We start from the raw sequence: 12346 nt of genomic DNA on the forward strand, positions 1-12346 counted from the left end.
ACTTATCCATCTTTTCTATGCCTCCGAGTCAATGCTCAACACCAGCAATACTTGTACTTGTTAGATGCGACATCAAGGTACAGTAATAATCGAGATCGGCTAGAAATCTGTTGTGCTTTAATCATCTTGTCAGATTCTATTGCATAGCTTTCGACTCTACCCACTGCGTAATTGCAACTTTCTCTTTGACCATTCTTTAGTTGTCAGGCGTGAGGCAGAAGCTGACCGTCCCGCTCTCTTTAATCTTTCCACCTCTCGAAGGACGGATATCTCAGTCAGTGGTACAATCCATATCAGCCAACGTTACAGAACTACGACTTTCTTATCCCTCCCCGGGACATGTCTATGTGGAAGCGGATGATTGCTTTCGAGATCAAAGAGCTTGAACTTCCAAGACTGTCCGCAGGGCTTACCTTGCTCGAAATGGTATGCGATTGTGCTGCAACTGTCAGGAGACCAGTCACATGGACGACTTATACTCCTTATCTGCCGGTTCCATTCTGCCCTTACCATGTTCTTGGTACTTGTCCTTGGTACAAGTAACAAGTACCTGTTAGTCAATGGAGAGCGATCGACCTCGTCCGGAGGAAACCGAAAGGTCATGGGTCAACAGAGGAGTCCTCCAAATCTCCTGCTCCCTTGTTGCGTGGACCGTCTCGGCTGGTGTGAGATGTTGTGAACAGGTTGTTCCTTGGACAAGTACTGTACAAGTAGGCTCTTATTGACGAAAGACACGAGCGGCATGTGGAGCCGGGGTCATGAGGAAGGCCTCGAAGCGTGCAGGCCAGGTTGAGGGACATTCAGAGTCTGGCTGAGCACTGCAATGTCTACCAAATCTCACGGCATTTTGTCAAAGCCGCGACTTTTGGCGGACTAGAATTTACACAAGGATGCGTTCGAGCATACTAACAAGTACTTCCACAGTAGTACAGTACAAATACTTGGTACACAGTCGAGGAAAGTGATCATTTGATCGGAATGCATCTAACTAACAAAAGTACCTCGACATTTCGATGCGAAAGTCCTCAGCAATGCATCTTCACACGTGATGGTCAGGAGCCACAAAACCGCCTCAGATCAGCGAGGCACCACACCAAGTCCACTGACCGAAGAGGCGTCCCTGATGATGCATGCAATCCAGGCAGCGGTCCTTCGGGCTCTCTAAGGGCTAGAATATGGACCTCGAAAACCTGTGTTGTAATATTGCATTACGATGAAACGGGCGGGATTTCGTAGCAACAAATGGCGATGTTCGCATGGCGTGGTGTGAGCACTGCGGTGTGACCGAAGTGACTGGTATGTAGCCTGACGGTGTAAAGTGACACACCATGAAGCCTTTCAACGCCAGCCAGCGAGGCAGCCGTGGCGCCCTTCTTGGGTTTGTTCGTCGCCTGATCACTTTAAGAAGCGCACGAGGTAGTTATGCTTTGTACTTGAACATTTGCCGGCCTGATCGTTTGAAACTGGTGCTGTCTCTGTTCCAGAGGCTGGGTGATCGTGGGATGGTTAGAGGCGTCTTCCCGGCGCCAAGCACGACGTAGTATGCCCATGCTCTCGAGAACATGCTTGTACTTGTAGAGGGATCAACACCCGTCCTTGTAGACCTTCGTCGTCACTCGTATCGAGATATCATCGGCTACTTCCGCCAGAGATGTTCGACGTTTGAAGGTCGACATACAACATTCACGGAAGCTGTCGTCGTTCAGCGTCGATGGCGTCCAACTACTACCAAGGCCTTTTCATCATGGTCTCGAAGTGTGGTGACAGGGTAGAATCGAGACGCATTCCCCAGGCTCATATCGGATAATCCACCTCTTCTCCCTTTCTCAACCTACTCTGCTCTTCTCGCTCACTCGCTTGTCCCTCAACATGATCATCTAATTCTACCAGATCGCCGTCGCCGCGCCGGCCGCCTCTTTCTCCGTCTCTTCCCATCAAACGCTCTGCCTCCTCCCTCGTCTCGTCCAGGCCTATATTGCCGCCGGGCTTCCCGCCTTCCTCTCTCCTCCCGATAACAACATTCCCTGCGGCGAGCATCCCCGCGCCCACCCACCACATCCCGCCCAGCTTCTCACCAAATATCAACGCACCCAGTATGGCAGTGATGACAAAGTTCGCAGAGACGTTGACGATGCTGACACGCGTGGTTGACTCCGCGCGGGTCAGGGCTGAGGTGAAAAGAGCCCACATAAGGGCATTGAAGAGGAGGTTGAGGAGGAAGAAAGTGCCCCGGACGAGAAGGTCGACGAAGGTGTTGTTGGGAGAGAGCGAGAAAAAGGTAGAGATAGAGGAGGAGAGGTTGGATGTTAGAGACGTTGTTGTTCTATTCGTTTGACGGACAGAGATGGGGGTTAGTCATTTGTAAGGTGTACGGAGTTGGGGGACGCCGGAGGAGTGATACAAGAAAGGGGGCCGGGTTAGGGTCTAGATAAAGAGAGGGCTTGAGTAACTTGAAGAAGCCCAGAACCGTAGACGTACAGTTTTGCAAAGACGCCATTGAAGGCCGCGCACGCTCCGCTCGAGACGGCCAGCACGATCCAGACGGGCTGCCGTCGCAGTGCGTGGATGATTGGAGATTGATCCATATCGCCTGCTTCTTCGCCCTCGCCTTTCCTTTGATCCTCGTCACTGCGGTCCTGGACCCCTTTGGCGTCTCCGGCTCCTCTCTGGGCCTTCTCGCGCTGTCCGGTCGCGGGGCGTCGTCGTGCCTGCTGCGACATTTTGAATTAATAGAAGCTCCAAAAACATGGGCGTGGAGATGGACGGTGCTTCGCACTAACTCCCACTAGGCTGCCACAAGGCTGTCAATCGAAGGGGCGCGTGTTGATTGGTGGGGAGCCAGTCTACCTGTATTTACCTCGTCCTAGTCATCCAAAGCCCTGTCAGGTCGGGACGAGAACCTCCAGTTCATTTTACCCATGTGCGTCCCTGAGCCCACAAGAGACGTGATGGATTCTTGTGAAATGATATCGCACGACGTAGCTCTTCGACAAGAAATTGACATTAGCTTACCCAGTTAACATATTCGTGTCTCGACACAGAACCTCCAGTACATAGCACCAGGTGCATAATGTGTCCTCACACATTGCCACAGACGCCTATGCTGCTCAACTACCTAGGTCGTCTTTCATTCGGTGCTGTGCCCGTTATTGCTGTTGCAGAAATCTTCGAGGCAACGCTCCCTTTCTCCTCGGCCTCCTGCTTGTCCTTTGATTCCGTTCCGTGTACGCTCTGGTGCGCTTGCTTGCTCAAGGACCCTTCCTCATATTCCAAAGACTTGACAATCCCTAAGCCCTTAGTTTTCCCCTCGCGGAACAATATTTTATCTCCAACCGCAAGGAACTCGGGCCTCTGCACAAATCGAAACGCTACTGTGGCCCGATCTCCAGTTCGAATGTACTCGCGGTCAATCTCAATGATGGCGCAGGTCTGACTTATGGGACCTACATGGAGCATTGCTTGATACTTTGGTCGTATGGTTGTAGGGTGGGATAGAATCAAAACCTCGGCAACAAATTCTCTGTAAACCTTTGGGGGAGGGCCATCGATCTTCGGGAGCACGACCATGCCTTTGCGCACTTCTTTCCTTCGTATTCTTCTCAAAGCAAGGGAGGCGGATTGACCAGCGCTACAGGCCGGTACTTGTATTCTTTTCCGTTCGATGGATCGAATGTTTGTAGTTTGGAATTGGCCGAGTGAGTCTGGTCCGACGAGGACAGTGTCTCCTGCGTGGATGACTCCGGACTTCACGACTCCCGAAACGACTGTGCCGACAAAGGGGACAGAGAACGTGTCGTTGACATGAAATTCGAAAGGGGCCTGGTTATCGTAGTGACCATGATGAGGAAGGATATTGAGAAAAGTTCGAACAAGGTCTAGGCACTCCCCAGTGACATTGGATACTTGAAAGATCGGGCAGATTCGCTGGGATACAAACTGTGTGGCTGTCAGAACGGTCTCTTCGTATGTCTTGATGAAGACCGGAATTTTGCGCGCCCCGGGAGATTTAAGTATCCTCGTTAGCTGGGTGACCGTCTGTTCGAGGATCTGGGGAGGGCAGATGTCGATCTTGGTGATGACAACCATGACAGGGACGTTCAAAGCCAACGCTAAGCCGAGGTGCTCCTTCGACATACCAATCAGTCCGTTGTTAGCTGCCACCATGAGCAAGCAGTAGTTGGGAGCGGAAGAGAGAAGGCCAAAAACGGTAGTCCGAAGATATCGCTCGTGCCCAGCTAGGTCGGTAAACGAGATGACCTTTGCTGATCGAGTTCCAATTTCCGCCCAAGTGAGTTTGCGACCTGGCACGCTCGATGTGACAACTTCACCATGTGTGTCGAAGCCCATAATCTCCATGCCCACCGACGATGTCCGGCCGGATTCAATTTCATGCTTGTGGCGGAACAGGTTGACGCGAGCTTTGCCACGGCCGTCATCCAGGTTTCCCTTGACAAGGACACCTAACATGGTAGACTTGCCTGCATCGACATTGCCTACCACTGCTATTCGTGTCTCGATGACCTCCTCAGCCGTTGCTGGCGTCTGTCGAATGAGGAGCTTGCCGTGGCTCGAGCTGTCCTTGGTCGTGCTTGGCTGAGCTTCCTTGTCGCCGCCAACATTGTATGTCAGAAGGACGTTGACTGCGGCGTTGAGCATGCTAGCCGCTTCAGTGATGCGTTTTATAGCAAGATCCCACTGCTCTTTCGTGAATCCCATTGATTCGCCGCTGTCCTCAAGTCCTAGATCGAAGAGTGTCTCGCCATGGCCTTCGTCTATCCTGGATTGCACCAACCCGGACAATTCCTGAAGCGTCGCGGATGCATCGCCTGAGGTATCAAGCAGCCACTCTTTCAGTTTTGCCCGGCTTGGACTGTCAGAAAGGTCCAACTGGTCGAGGATGTCGAGCTCTGCATGATCTTCGGTGACAGACGAGTGTGCACCGGTGCCGTAACCGCTGTCGCCAGCGATGGACTCGGGATACTGAATGCGCGTTCTTGCTCGCTGTTTCTCTACATAATCCGCGAAATCGGAGAGCGCCTGACAGCAAATTAGAGGCGAAAATGATTCATGACTTGACATTTCCTCACTAGCTCCCCTTTCCGACGATCTTGCGGTGTCTGTTTGTTACGGCTGCCCATATTTATGTGGTATGTTGTATGCGCGATGAGGTGGAAGGAAGTCGTAGCGGATTCGCCCCCGCGGTCAGTGAGGTATTCGAGGAATCATGATTAAGCTGTGAGCAGCAGAGAAGCGCACCATTGCTCTAGTGCTGACGATGCATCTTGAGTGGTACTGTCGAGAGAGAATTGCTGGAAAAGGTAACAAGATGTCAGGGAAAGAGGTCAAGAGAGATATATGTACTGAGCATATGTACTTGGTAGATAAAGCGGAGGCAATGTTGGAGTCATGATGGTATCAAGCGGGGAAGCGCGTGGCGCAGAGGTGTCCACTGAGTCATCTCCCATGGGCCTCAGCCTCGTCAGCAGCCCAAATCTCGTGGTTCCACTAATAAGGAACCTAGGAGCCTCATGCACCATCACCCGCCAAAGACAAGCGGCTCCTGTACTGCAATCAGGCAAGGCGCTTTGAAAGGCGCGAGACTTCGTTCCCCAGCTGTTCTCAGTTGATTCACGATCTGCAGCTTCCAGTGACTCATTCATAAGGGCACTTTCCGGCCAGGGACCCTGAGATTGGCAATTCACGCTCTGTTGTGCCCCACGATGAGCTGGGAGCGGACCTCTGAAAGTCTTCTCAACGGCCCTATTGCTTGCCTGAAATCCAAAATCCAGATGGACGTGGATCACACAATCTCATGACCCTGGCTGGGGAGAGATGAGTACGACCGAGTCGCCTATTCCACTGTCAGCGATAGCCATAATAGCCTCTTCGAACTGCAATTACCTCGCACGAACAACATATCTGATTGTTTCTTGGTTGTCTGCTGCTGTGAGAAGCTGCTCAGTGACTTTTCCGCTGATTAGAACTGACCTTGATGGTCTCTTCTCCGTCCTCTTCTTCCTCAATCGTGTAGATTGTCTCTTCGACGTCTCCAAGCACAAGATTGCAGTGGCTATCATATGCCTAAGATGGGCTGGTGTATCAGTATCACTTCAATGCAATAACCATTATGCGGCATACATGTAGTCTTCCTTTCAGCTCTCGATCTCCACGAAGCCGGACAAACACGATCTCATCGAGGGATAAACGCACAAGGTCGAGTGGTTCGGACACCGCATTGGCGCCTTCGTCCGTTGAATCGGCCATGGCAAGATTGGACTCCCGGTATGCTAAATGAGTACAGTGTCGACTGGTGTATGGGCCCTGAGAGAAAGTAGAGCCTGATCCTTGTGTGAAGGGTTCGGCCCCGTCTCGCCATGTCGTGGACTTGGCGTCATTTGAAATTTGAGCTGTTTACCAAAGTGAAATGCGGCCACCGCGCATTTCGCTCCCTTCAACTCCCGAACCTGAACACTTTTTCAATGACTTAGCCGCCACTCTTTCTAGCTCTAGCCCAGGTCGCCGTCCATCCGCGGTGTATTGATGCATGGCTCCCTGCCTCTGGTGAGGTTGATCAATGGCTTCTCGCAACCCTCACAAAGTCGGATTCCTCACTTGACCGTTCACATTCTTCGTCGACAGTCCCCTTCTTCAGCGCATTGGGACACAAGACTATGGCATCCCAATCCTCGCTACCCACGATGTTTCCGGCGCTCATCGTCCACTACCATTTCCTTTTCTCCCTTCATATTAGGGAAGCATTCGACCCTGCCGGACGAACGCGATGACTTTGCGCCATCAGAATATGAGATCGAAGAGGCCTCGGCGGCTGATTCCACTCATGGAGCTAGAAAACTGGTGTCCATGCAAGCACTGTTGGAAGAAAACAATCCTGATCGGATACTCCTAGGACTAGTGACTTCTCGGATCGGGGACGATTTCATCGAAAATGCGGATGACGAGACCTTTGCACGCGCTATATGCGCATTGGACCCCGAACATTTCATCGTCCCTTATGGAAAGCTATTTCGATACCTAAAGCCGAGTCTGGAAACCCAGCCAAAGTTTCGAATCGTCAGATCACTGGAAGAGCGTGTAGCTACATTTATAAACATTCTCGACTCCTTAGTCACCCAACGACAAAAACATGGCTATTCCCTTGGCCTTGACATATATCGCCATTTATTACGCTGCACAGCGGCAGCTGGAGTGGGATCTTTTGCCAGGAATGTGTTCCGCAAGGCCATGCCAGAAGACGATGTTGAACCTGATTTGGACTGTTACAACTACTTCATGGAGGCCCTCACCTGGAACGAAGCATATAACAGACACGAAAGATACCGATTAAGGATAGTCCGGCATAACATGTTTCGTCGGTCCTTGGAGAACAGACCACTCGGCTTCTTCGGTCATGGAGTTGCCTCACCCAAAAATCCCAAAAACGAACAATCAATTAGGCTGGAAACGCTGAGTATCTTCAACGAGCTCGTGAACCGGGGGTTGAATGGCAATGAGGCGACCTTTTGCAACCTGATGGTCGCAATGGGTCGTGAAGGAGACCTAGGCAGCGTCAAGAGCGTCCTAAAATCGGCATGGAATATTGACGTTGATGCCCTGGACAAGTACGATGAGGAGGAATTGGAGAGTCCGACATTCTATGAAGTAGGCTCACCTCTTCGGCCTTCTGAACGTTTGTTGTTCACGGTGGTCCATGTCTTCGGCACGAACAATGAAGTCGCATTGGGAGGTATGCTGCTTGACTACATCTCACGCAACTACAATCTGGAAATCCCGGAATACATCTGGACGCATCTGCTGGAGTGGACCTTTGTGCTTTCAATCCAACACAGCAAGGCGAGGATCGAGCGAGGACACGGTGAAGGCCGCATAGCACGAAGGGCGGTCGAATCAGTTTATCATGTCTTTCACAATGAACCGTACAATGTCCGACCGAAAATTGAGGATTTGATATTTCGAGTCAAAGCCAGGTCCGAGGCTAGAAAGCTCTACAAGGCTGTCGAAGACCTCCGCGAATGCATGGTCCTGCTCGAGGAAGAACGCACCCGCCTCTCCGAGATGTATGATCAAATTCGTGATCTCCTTGAAGACGCAGATTATCATTACATCTTCTACGATGGCTTGCCCTCCGCCGCGTTCCTCGAATTAAAACACAAATATGTGCTTGCTTCCCTCCAGCTGGAATGTCACATCCAACTCATCTCTATTGCTGTGCGCAACACCATCAAGCGTAAAGACTGGACGTCGCATGACGAAGGCACAGACTGGCCTTACCGAGGCATTCCCAATATCATCGCAGAGTGGACGGATTGGTTGCCCAATGTCGTCCCCTACTATACACCCACCGGTCACGTGAGTGTCTGGGGAAGGGAGTCGCGCCACGCAGCCATCCAAAGTGCGAATTCCCTCCAAACGACAAGGACGGGCACAATGCGCATGCTGCTCGACTCTTATTCGCCCACTCGTCTCCGGCACGCAGCCGGGTTCATTCATCGCGGGCCTGCGGGAAACGCTCTGGCGAAGTTCCAAGATGAAGTCCGCAGCGATTCCTCGGGACGCCTGAGTGATTGGGTACTCAGGTTTGAGACGGCCGTCCGTCGAGAGCGGTTGAATGACCGCCAGGTCGTTGGCGCGCAGGTACCAGGACCGGATCATAACAGCGAGGAGTGGAGGCCTTGGGGTGGGATTTTGGGGAAGGGGAGGTTGGGGCGTGGGCCTGGGCGGAAGGGGTCGGCGACGAGGGACGGGGATCGGGGTGAGGACGAAGAAGAAGGGGGAAAAAAAAAGCAGAAGGAGTGATGTGACGCCGGAGTTTCGGATTGGCCGGGTGTGATACAGAAAGTGTAACAGGTGTAACATCATCATGTGTGTGTACATACTCGCGAACGACTTCCTTCCTATGTAGGTAAGTACGGGCTGTAGATTCCTGTCCTCGCAAAAGAAACCAATCGCCCTGATCAGAAGTGCTCCCTCTGAAAAGATCAAACAGGAAAAATGGAGTCAAATTGGATATCATGGACAAGACAAGCAAGAACAAGAGACAATCAAAAATATCCCTCCCATTTGCGCATCGACAAACCACCCGGTGACTGGCGCGGAGCTCCTGAAAATGAATAATTTGATCCTTCCCCTTTCCTTTCCCCTCCCTTGCCTTGCAAGTGTTTCTCTTTTGAGCTCCATTTCTCTGCCTTGGGGTGAAAACAAAAGTTGGTAATGGCAATTCGTCTCCTGATTTACTGGTGTCTCTTCTGTGGATTGGAGTTTCTGTTCCCTCCCTCCAAGTTCTCAACTCGCCACGATGCGCTCCCTCCTCAAATCATTCACAACCATATACCTCCCTAACCCGATCCAGCCCCATCGAAACCAAACCATCTGAGATTTGTGTCCGCGTATCATGGCCTCGCGCGCCTTCCAATACCGAAATACGTCGTTCACAAACATCACCCTGTCTGCGGCGCTCTTGCTCCCCGTAGCGGTCTTGCCTTTCGTCGTCGTCGTTCCGAACAGATTGCCGAATATGCTCTCGTAAATGCCCATGAGGAGGGTGGGTATAGCGTCTAATACGAAGGAGTATTTTCGTACAATGTTGATTGAGGGTAGAGTGTAAAGTGTGACCGGGCAGGCGTAACCGGAGTGACCTTTCATGATTTTCTGGAGGAATGAAGAGGCACCATGGTACAACGCGATGTGATTGGGATGGCCTGAGATGCCGGCTTTGTCAAAGGTAATAAGGACGTCAATGGTTGCGCGGGGTCCATCGGCCTCCTTTGGCGCCGGAGATGGTGGGGTTGATATGGATGTTCGAGAGGAGGATTTGGTGTGTTTCGAAGGCAGTGGTTTGGATTTTCGTTTGTCTTTGTCCTTTTCCTTGTCGGATTCCGGCGTCAGTGTTGCATGGACAGCTGGAGCAGACGGAGAGTTCAGATGCGGCGCAAATGCACTGGCCAGCACCAGCGCAATCTCCTCGGGCTTCCACTCCTCCTTCATCCCGTCCTTGAACCTCTCATCGTCTAGCACAAAGACGTCCTCCTTCCGCCTCAATCCCAGTGTCATGGCCGCCTTCTCCAATTCTTGTTTCCGTGTGGCGCCCAGGCCTTCACTGTTGCCAGTGCTCATGCAGAGGATCTTCAGATGGTTTTGAAGGGAGGGGTGAGTGAGGGCTTGCAGGGCCGGCGAGAAGAACATGGATTCGTCGTCCGGGTGAGCAATGAGCAGAATGATACGCTTGTTGCGTAGAAGGGCAGGCATAGGGGGCAGCATGGTCGAGGTGAGATGCCAAAGCGCAAAGATGAGGATAGGTAGGACGGTTAACGTAACAATCGTCCCAAAGGCCATGTCGGAGAGGCTGAAGTCACGGTGAGCTGTGTTATTAGATGGCAGCAGTATGCAGTCTCGCCGCGCAACGGTACCGCAGAGTGTGAGAGAAGATTGACGCAGTCTAGAGGACGAGAGTGTTTCATCCCAACCAGTCCTATATGCGGCACAGAGTTGACGACGGCAGCGGGCGAAGTTTCATGGTGGGAAGGCTCATGTGCGTAAAATTAAATAGAAACTAGACAGCAGAGAGGCAGTGCGATCCGGGAAAAGTCGTTGCAAGCCATGCATGAACCGGTGGAGTTGCAATTGAACTCGAACACGAAAAAGCGGTAAAGGTGGCCAGATCTCAATTGACGGGATGATACATTTACGGTGCAATGGAAATGGAAATGAAGCGGCGTTGCAAGGGGTGGGTTTTGGACGGTTTCGCTTCATCCATATCACCAGAACAAGCCAGGATCACTTGGATCACCCCCACTTAGCCGCCAAATTAAATCATTAAATCACCCACAGCCATAGCCAGGAGATAGGCTGCGGTCACGTGAGGGGGTCTTTGCGAAGGAGGACGGAATACGAGGAGGAACCGTGGGAGATATATCCTCTTTTCTTTTCTGCTCGGGTTATAGTTGTGACATTTTGGATCAAATCATATCTGGACCACGACCATATCACAGCAGACTCGTGCGAGATATTCCCGCCCGCTCAGCATCAAGTCTCAGTGGCCTCAGACGATATTCAGTCACGCGGACGGTTTGCTAGCGGGGGTACAACCACTTCGGTATACCAGAGGGCGGCGAAGGGCGCGAACATTGCAAGAGGTGAACTCGGACGTCCTGGGCAATAAGCTGCGAGTGAGATTTTCAGGGGGCGCTGCTACCTGTGTGGCAGAGATAACGACCCTCTTGAATCGGGAAGAAGCAACTGAGGCAATATACCTGGAGACGAGAACTTTGACAATTCGCTGACTCCCGGAGGCATGTGCATGGTAGACTTTTGGTGCAAAGTCGTGTCAGCAAAAATTTCATTAGAATGTCTGAATGTCAAGTGAGACAAACCAAGGCTGCTCCAAACTCCACGTTTCCACTTTCAAGAATTATTTCCTCGGTGCAACTTGTGGCCGGTGTGGCAGTGCCATCTGAAGAGAATACCCATACGAAGTCCTAACAGTTGAATCTTTTGTTGATTCTCCGTGTCAGCAGAAGGATGCCTACCACAATCGGAGGCTGAGTTAATCTCGCAAGACCGAGCTCGTAGGTCCGTCATCGACCCAGCATCGGGAAATGATGCACAGGTTGTTTGTCTCGCAGGAGAATCCATCCCTGTGGCCACGGTCTAGTATCGGTATCTTGTCGAGTAGTCTTTGGGCGAAACCACCAAACCCCGACCCTTTTTTGCGCCCTTGTAGATTGTTTCGATAATGTCGATGAGCTCTTGCTTGTCTTCGAGGACCCAGTTCAGCTTGTTGTTGTTGCCGGTGCCAAAATCACACATCATATGTTTGTTGCGGAAGAAGAACATGAGAGTCACCGGGTCGTAGAGCTCGTACATTTGTTTGAAGTCGGGGACTTGGTCGAGGTCGCAGACGTAGATGACAGCAAAGTTCTTGACCTTGTCCGCAATCTTGTAGAGGACTTCGTCCTGACGCATGCAGTCGGGATCCCAGTCGCGGCCAAAGCGGATGACCACAAGGCGCTCGTCTTCGGAGAGAATGGCCTGATCAACGTGCCAGCCGGTGACTAGGTGAGGAATGACGACGGAACCCATGGTTGCGCCCAAAAAGATGTCCGTAGAGAGGTTTGGCCGTCCCCGCTGTTGGGTTGCAATGTTTCTGCGGTAGAATAGGAGGTTGGAGGTGGATGAGAGACTGTTGAAGAAGCACGCAACGACAAATATGTACGAGTACAAGTACAAGTACTCGGCGGCAGCGAGGAGGCTTGGAAGATTCAAGAACGAGTCCCGAACGTCCACGTGACGACGGGGTGATGGAGGCAGCCGCTGGCTTGGCAGTGGTTGG

General features: G+C 51.9%; 5 protein-coding genes across 5 annotated transcripts; 1 reads left to right on the plus strand and 4 right to left on the minus strand.

Moving 5' to 3' along the window:
- Positions 1-1794: 1794 nt before the first annotated feature.
- Positions 1795-2720, minus strand: Z519_11853 (uncharacterized protein; the record flags this gene model as incomplete). Its single annotated transcript, XM_016769563.1, has 2 exons — positions 1795-2323; positions 2479-2720. The coding sequence occupies 2 exons, from the start codon at positions 2718-2720 to the stop codon at positions 1795-1797; spliced, it is 771 nt and encodes a 256-aa protein (XP_016614199.1).
- Positions 2721-3111: 391 nt separating this feature from the next.
- Z519_11854 (uncharacterized protein) lies at positions 3112-6264 on the minus strand (the record flags this gene model as incomplete). Its single annotated transcript, XM_016769564.1, has 4 exons — positions 3112-5037; positions 5861-5938; positions 5989-6081; positions 6139-6264. 4 exons carry the CDS (start codon positions 6262-6264, stop codon positions 3112-3114), a joined length of 2223 nt encoding a protein of 740 aa, XP_016614200.1.
- Positions 6265-6861: 597 nt separating this feature from the next.
- On the plus strand, positions 6862-8814 carry Z519_11855 (uncharacterized protein; the record flags this gene model as incomplete). The annotated part of the gene is made up of 1 exon (XM_016769565.1): positions 6862-8814. One exon carries the CDS (start codon positions 6862-6864, stop codon positions 8812-8814), a length of 1953 nt encoding a protein of 650 aa, XP_016614201.1.
- Positions 8815-9300: 486 nt separating this feature from the next.
- Z519_11856 (uncharacterized protein) lies at positions 9301-10350 on the minus strand (the record flags this gene model as incomplete). Its single annotated transcript, XM_016769566.1, has 1 exon — positions 9301-10350. The coding sequence occupies one exon, from the start codon at positions 10348-10350 to the stop codon at positions 9301-9303; it is 1050 nt and encodes a 349-aa protein (XP_016614202.1).
- A 1314-nt stretch (positions 10351-11664) lies between these two features.
- Z519_11857 (mitosis protein dim1) lies at positions 11665-12096 on the minus strand (the record flags this gene model as incomplete). The annotated part of the gene is made up of 1 exon (XM_016769567.1): positions 11665-12096. One exon carries the CDS (start codon positions 12094-12096, stop codon positions 11665-11667), a length of 432 nt encoding a protein of 143 aa, XP_016614203.1.
- Positions 12097-12346: the final 250 nt, after the last annotated feature.

The sequence above is a fragment of the Cladophialophora bantiana genome, assembly GCF_000835475.1.
Source record: "Cladophialophora bantiana CBS 173.52 unplaced genomic scaffold supercont1.24, whole genome shotgun sequence".
Classification (NCBI taxonomy): Eukaryota; Fungi; Ascomycota; class Eurotiomycetes; order Chaetothyriales; family Herpotrichiellaceae; genus Cladophialophora; species Cladophialophora bantiana.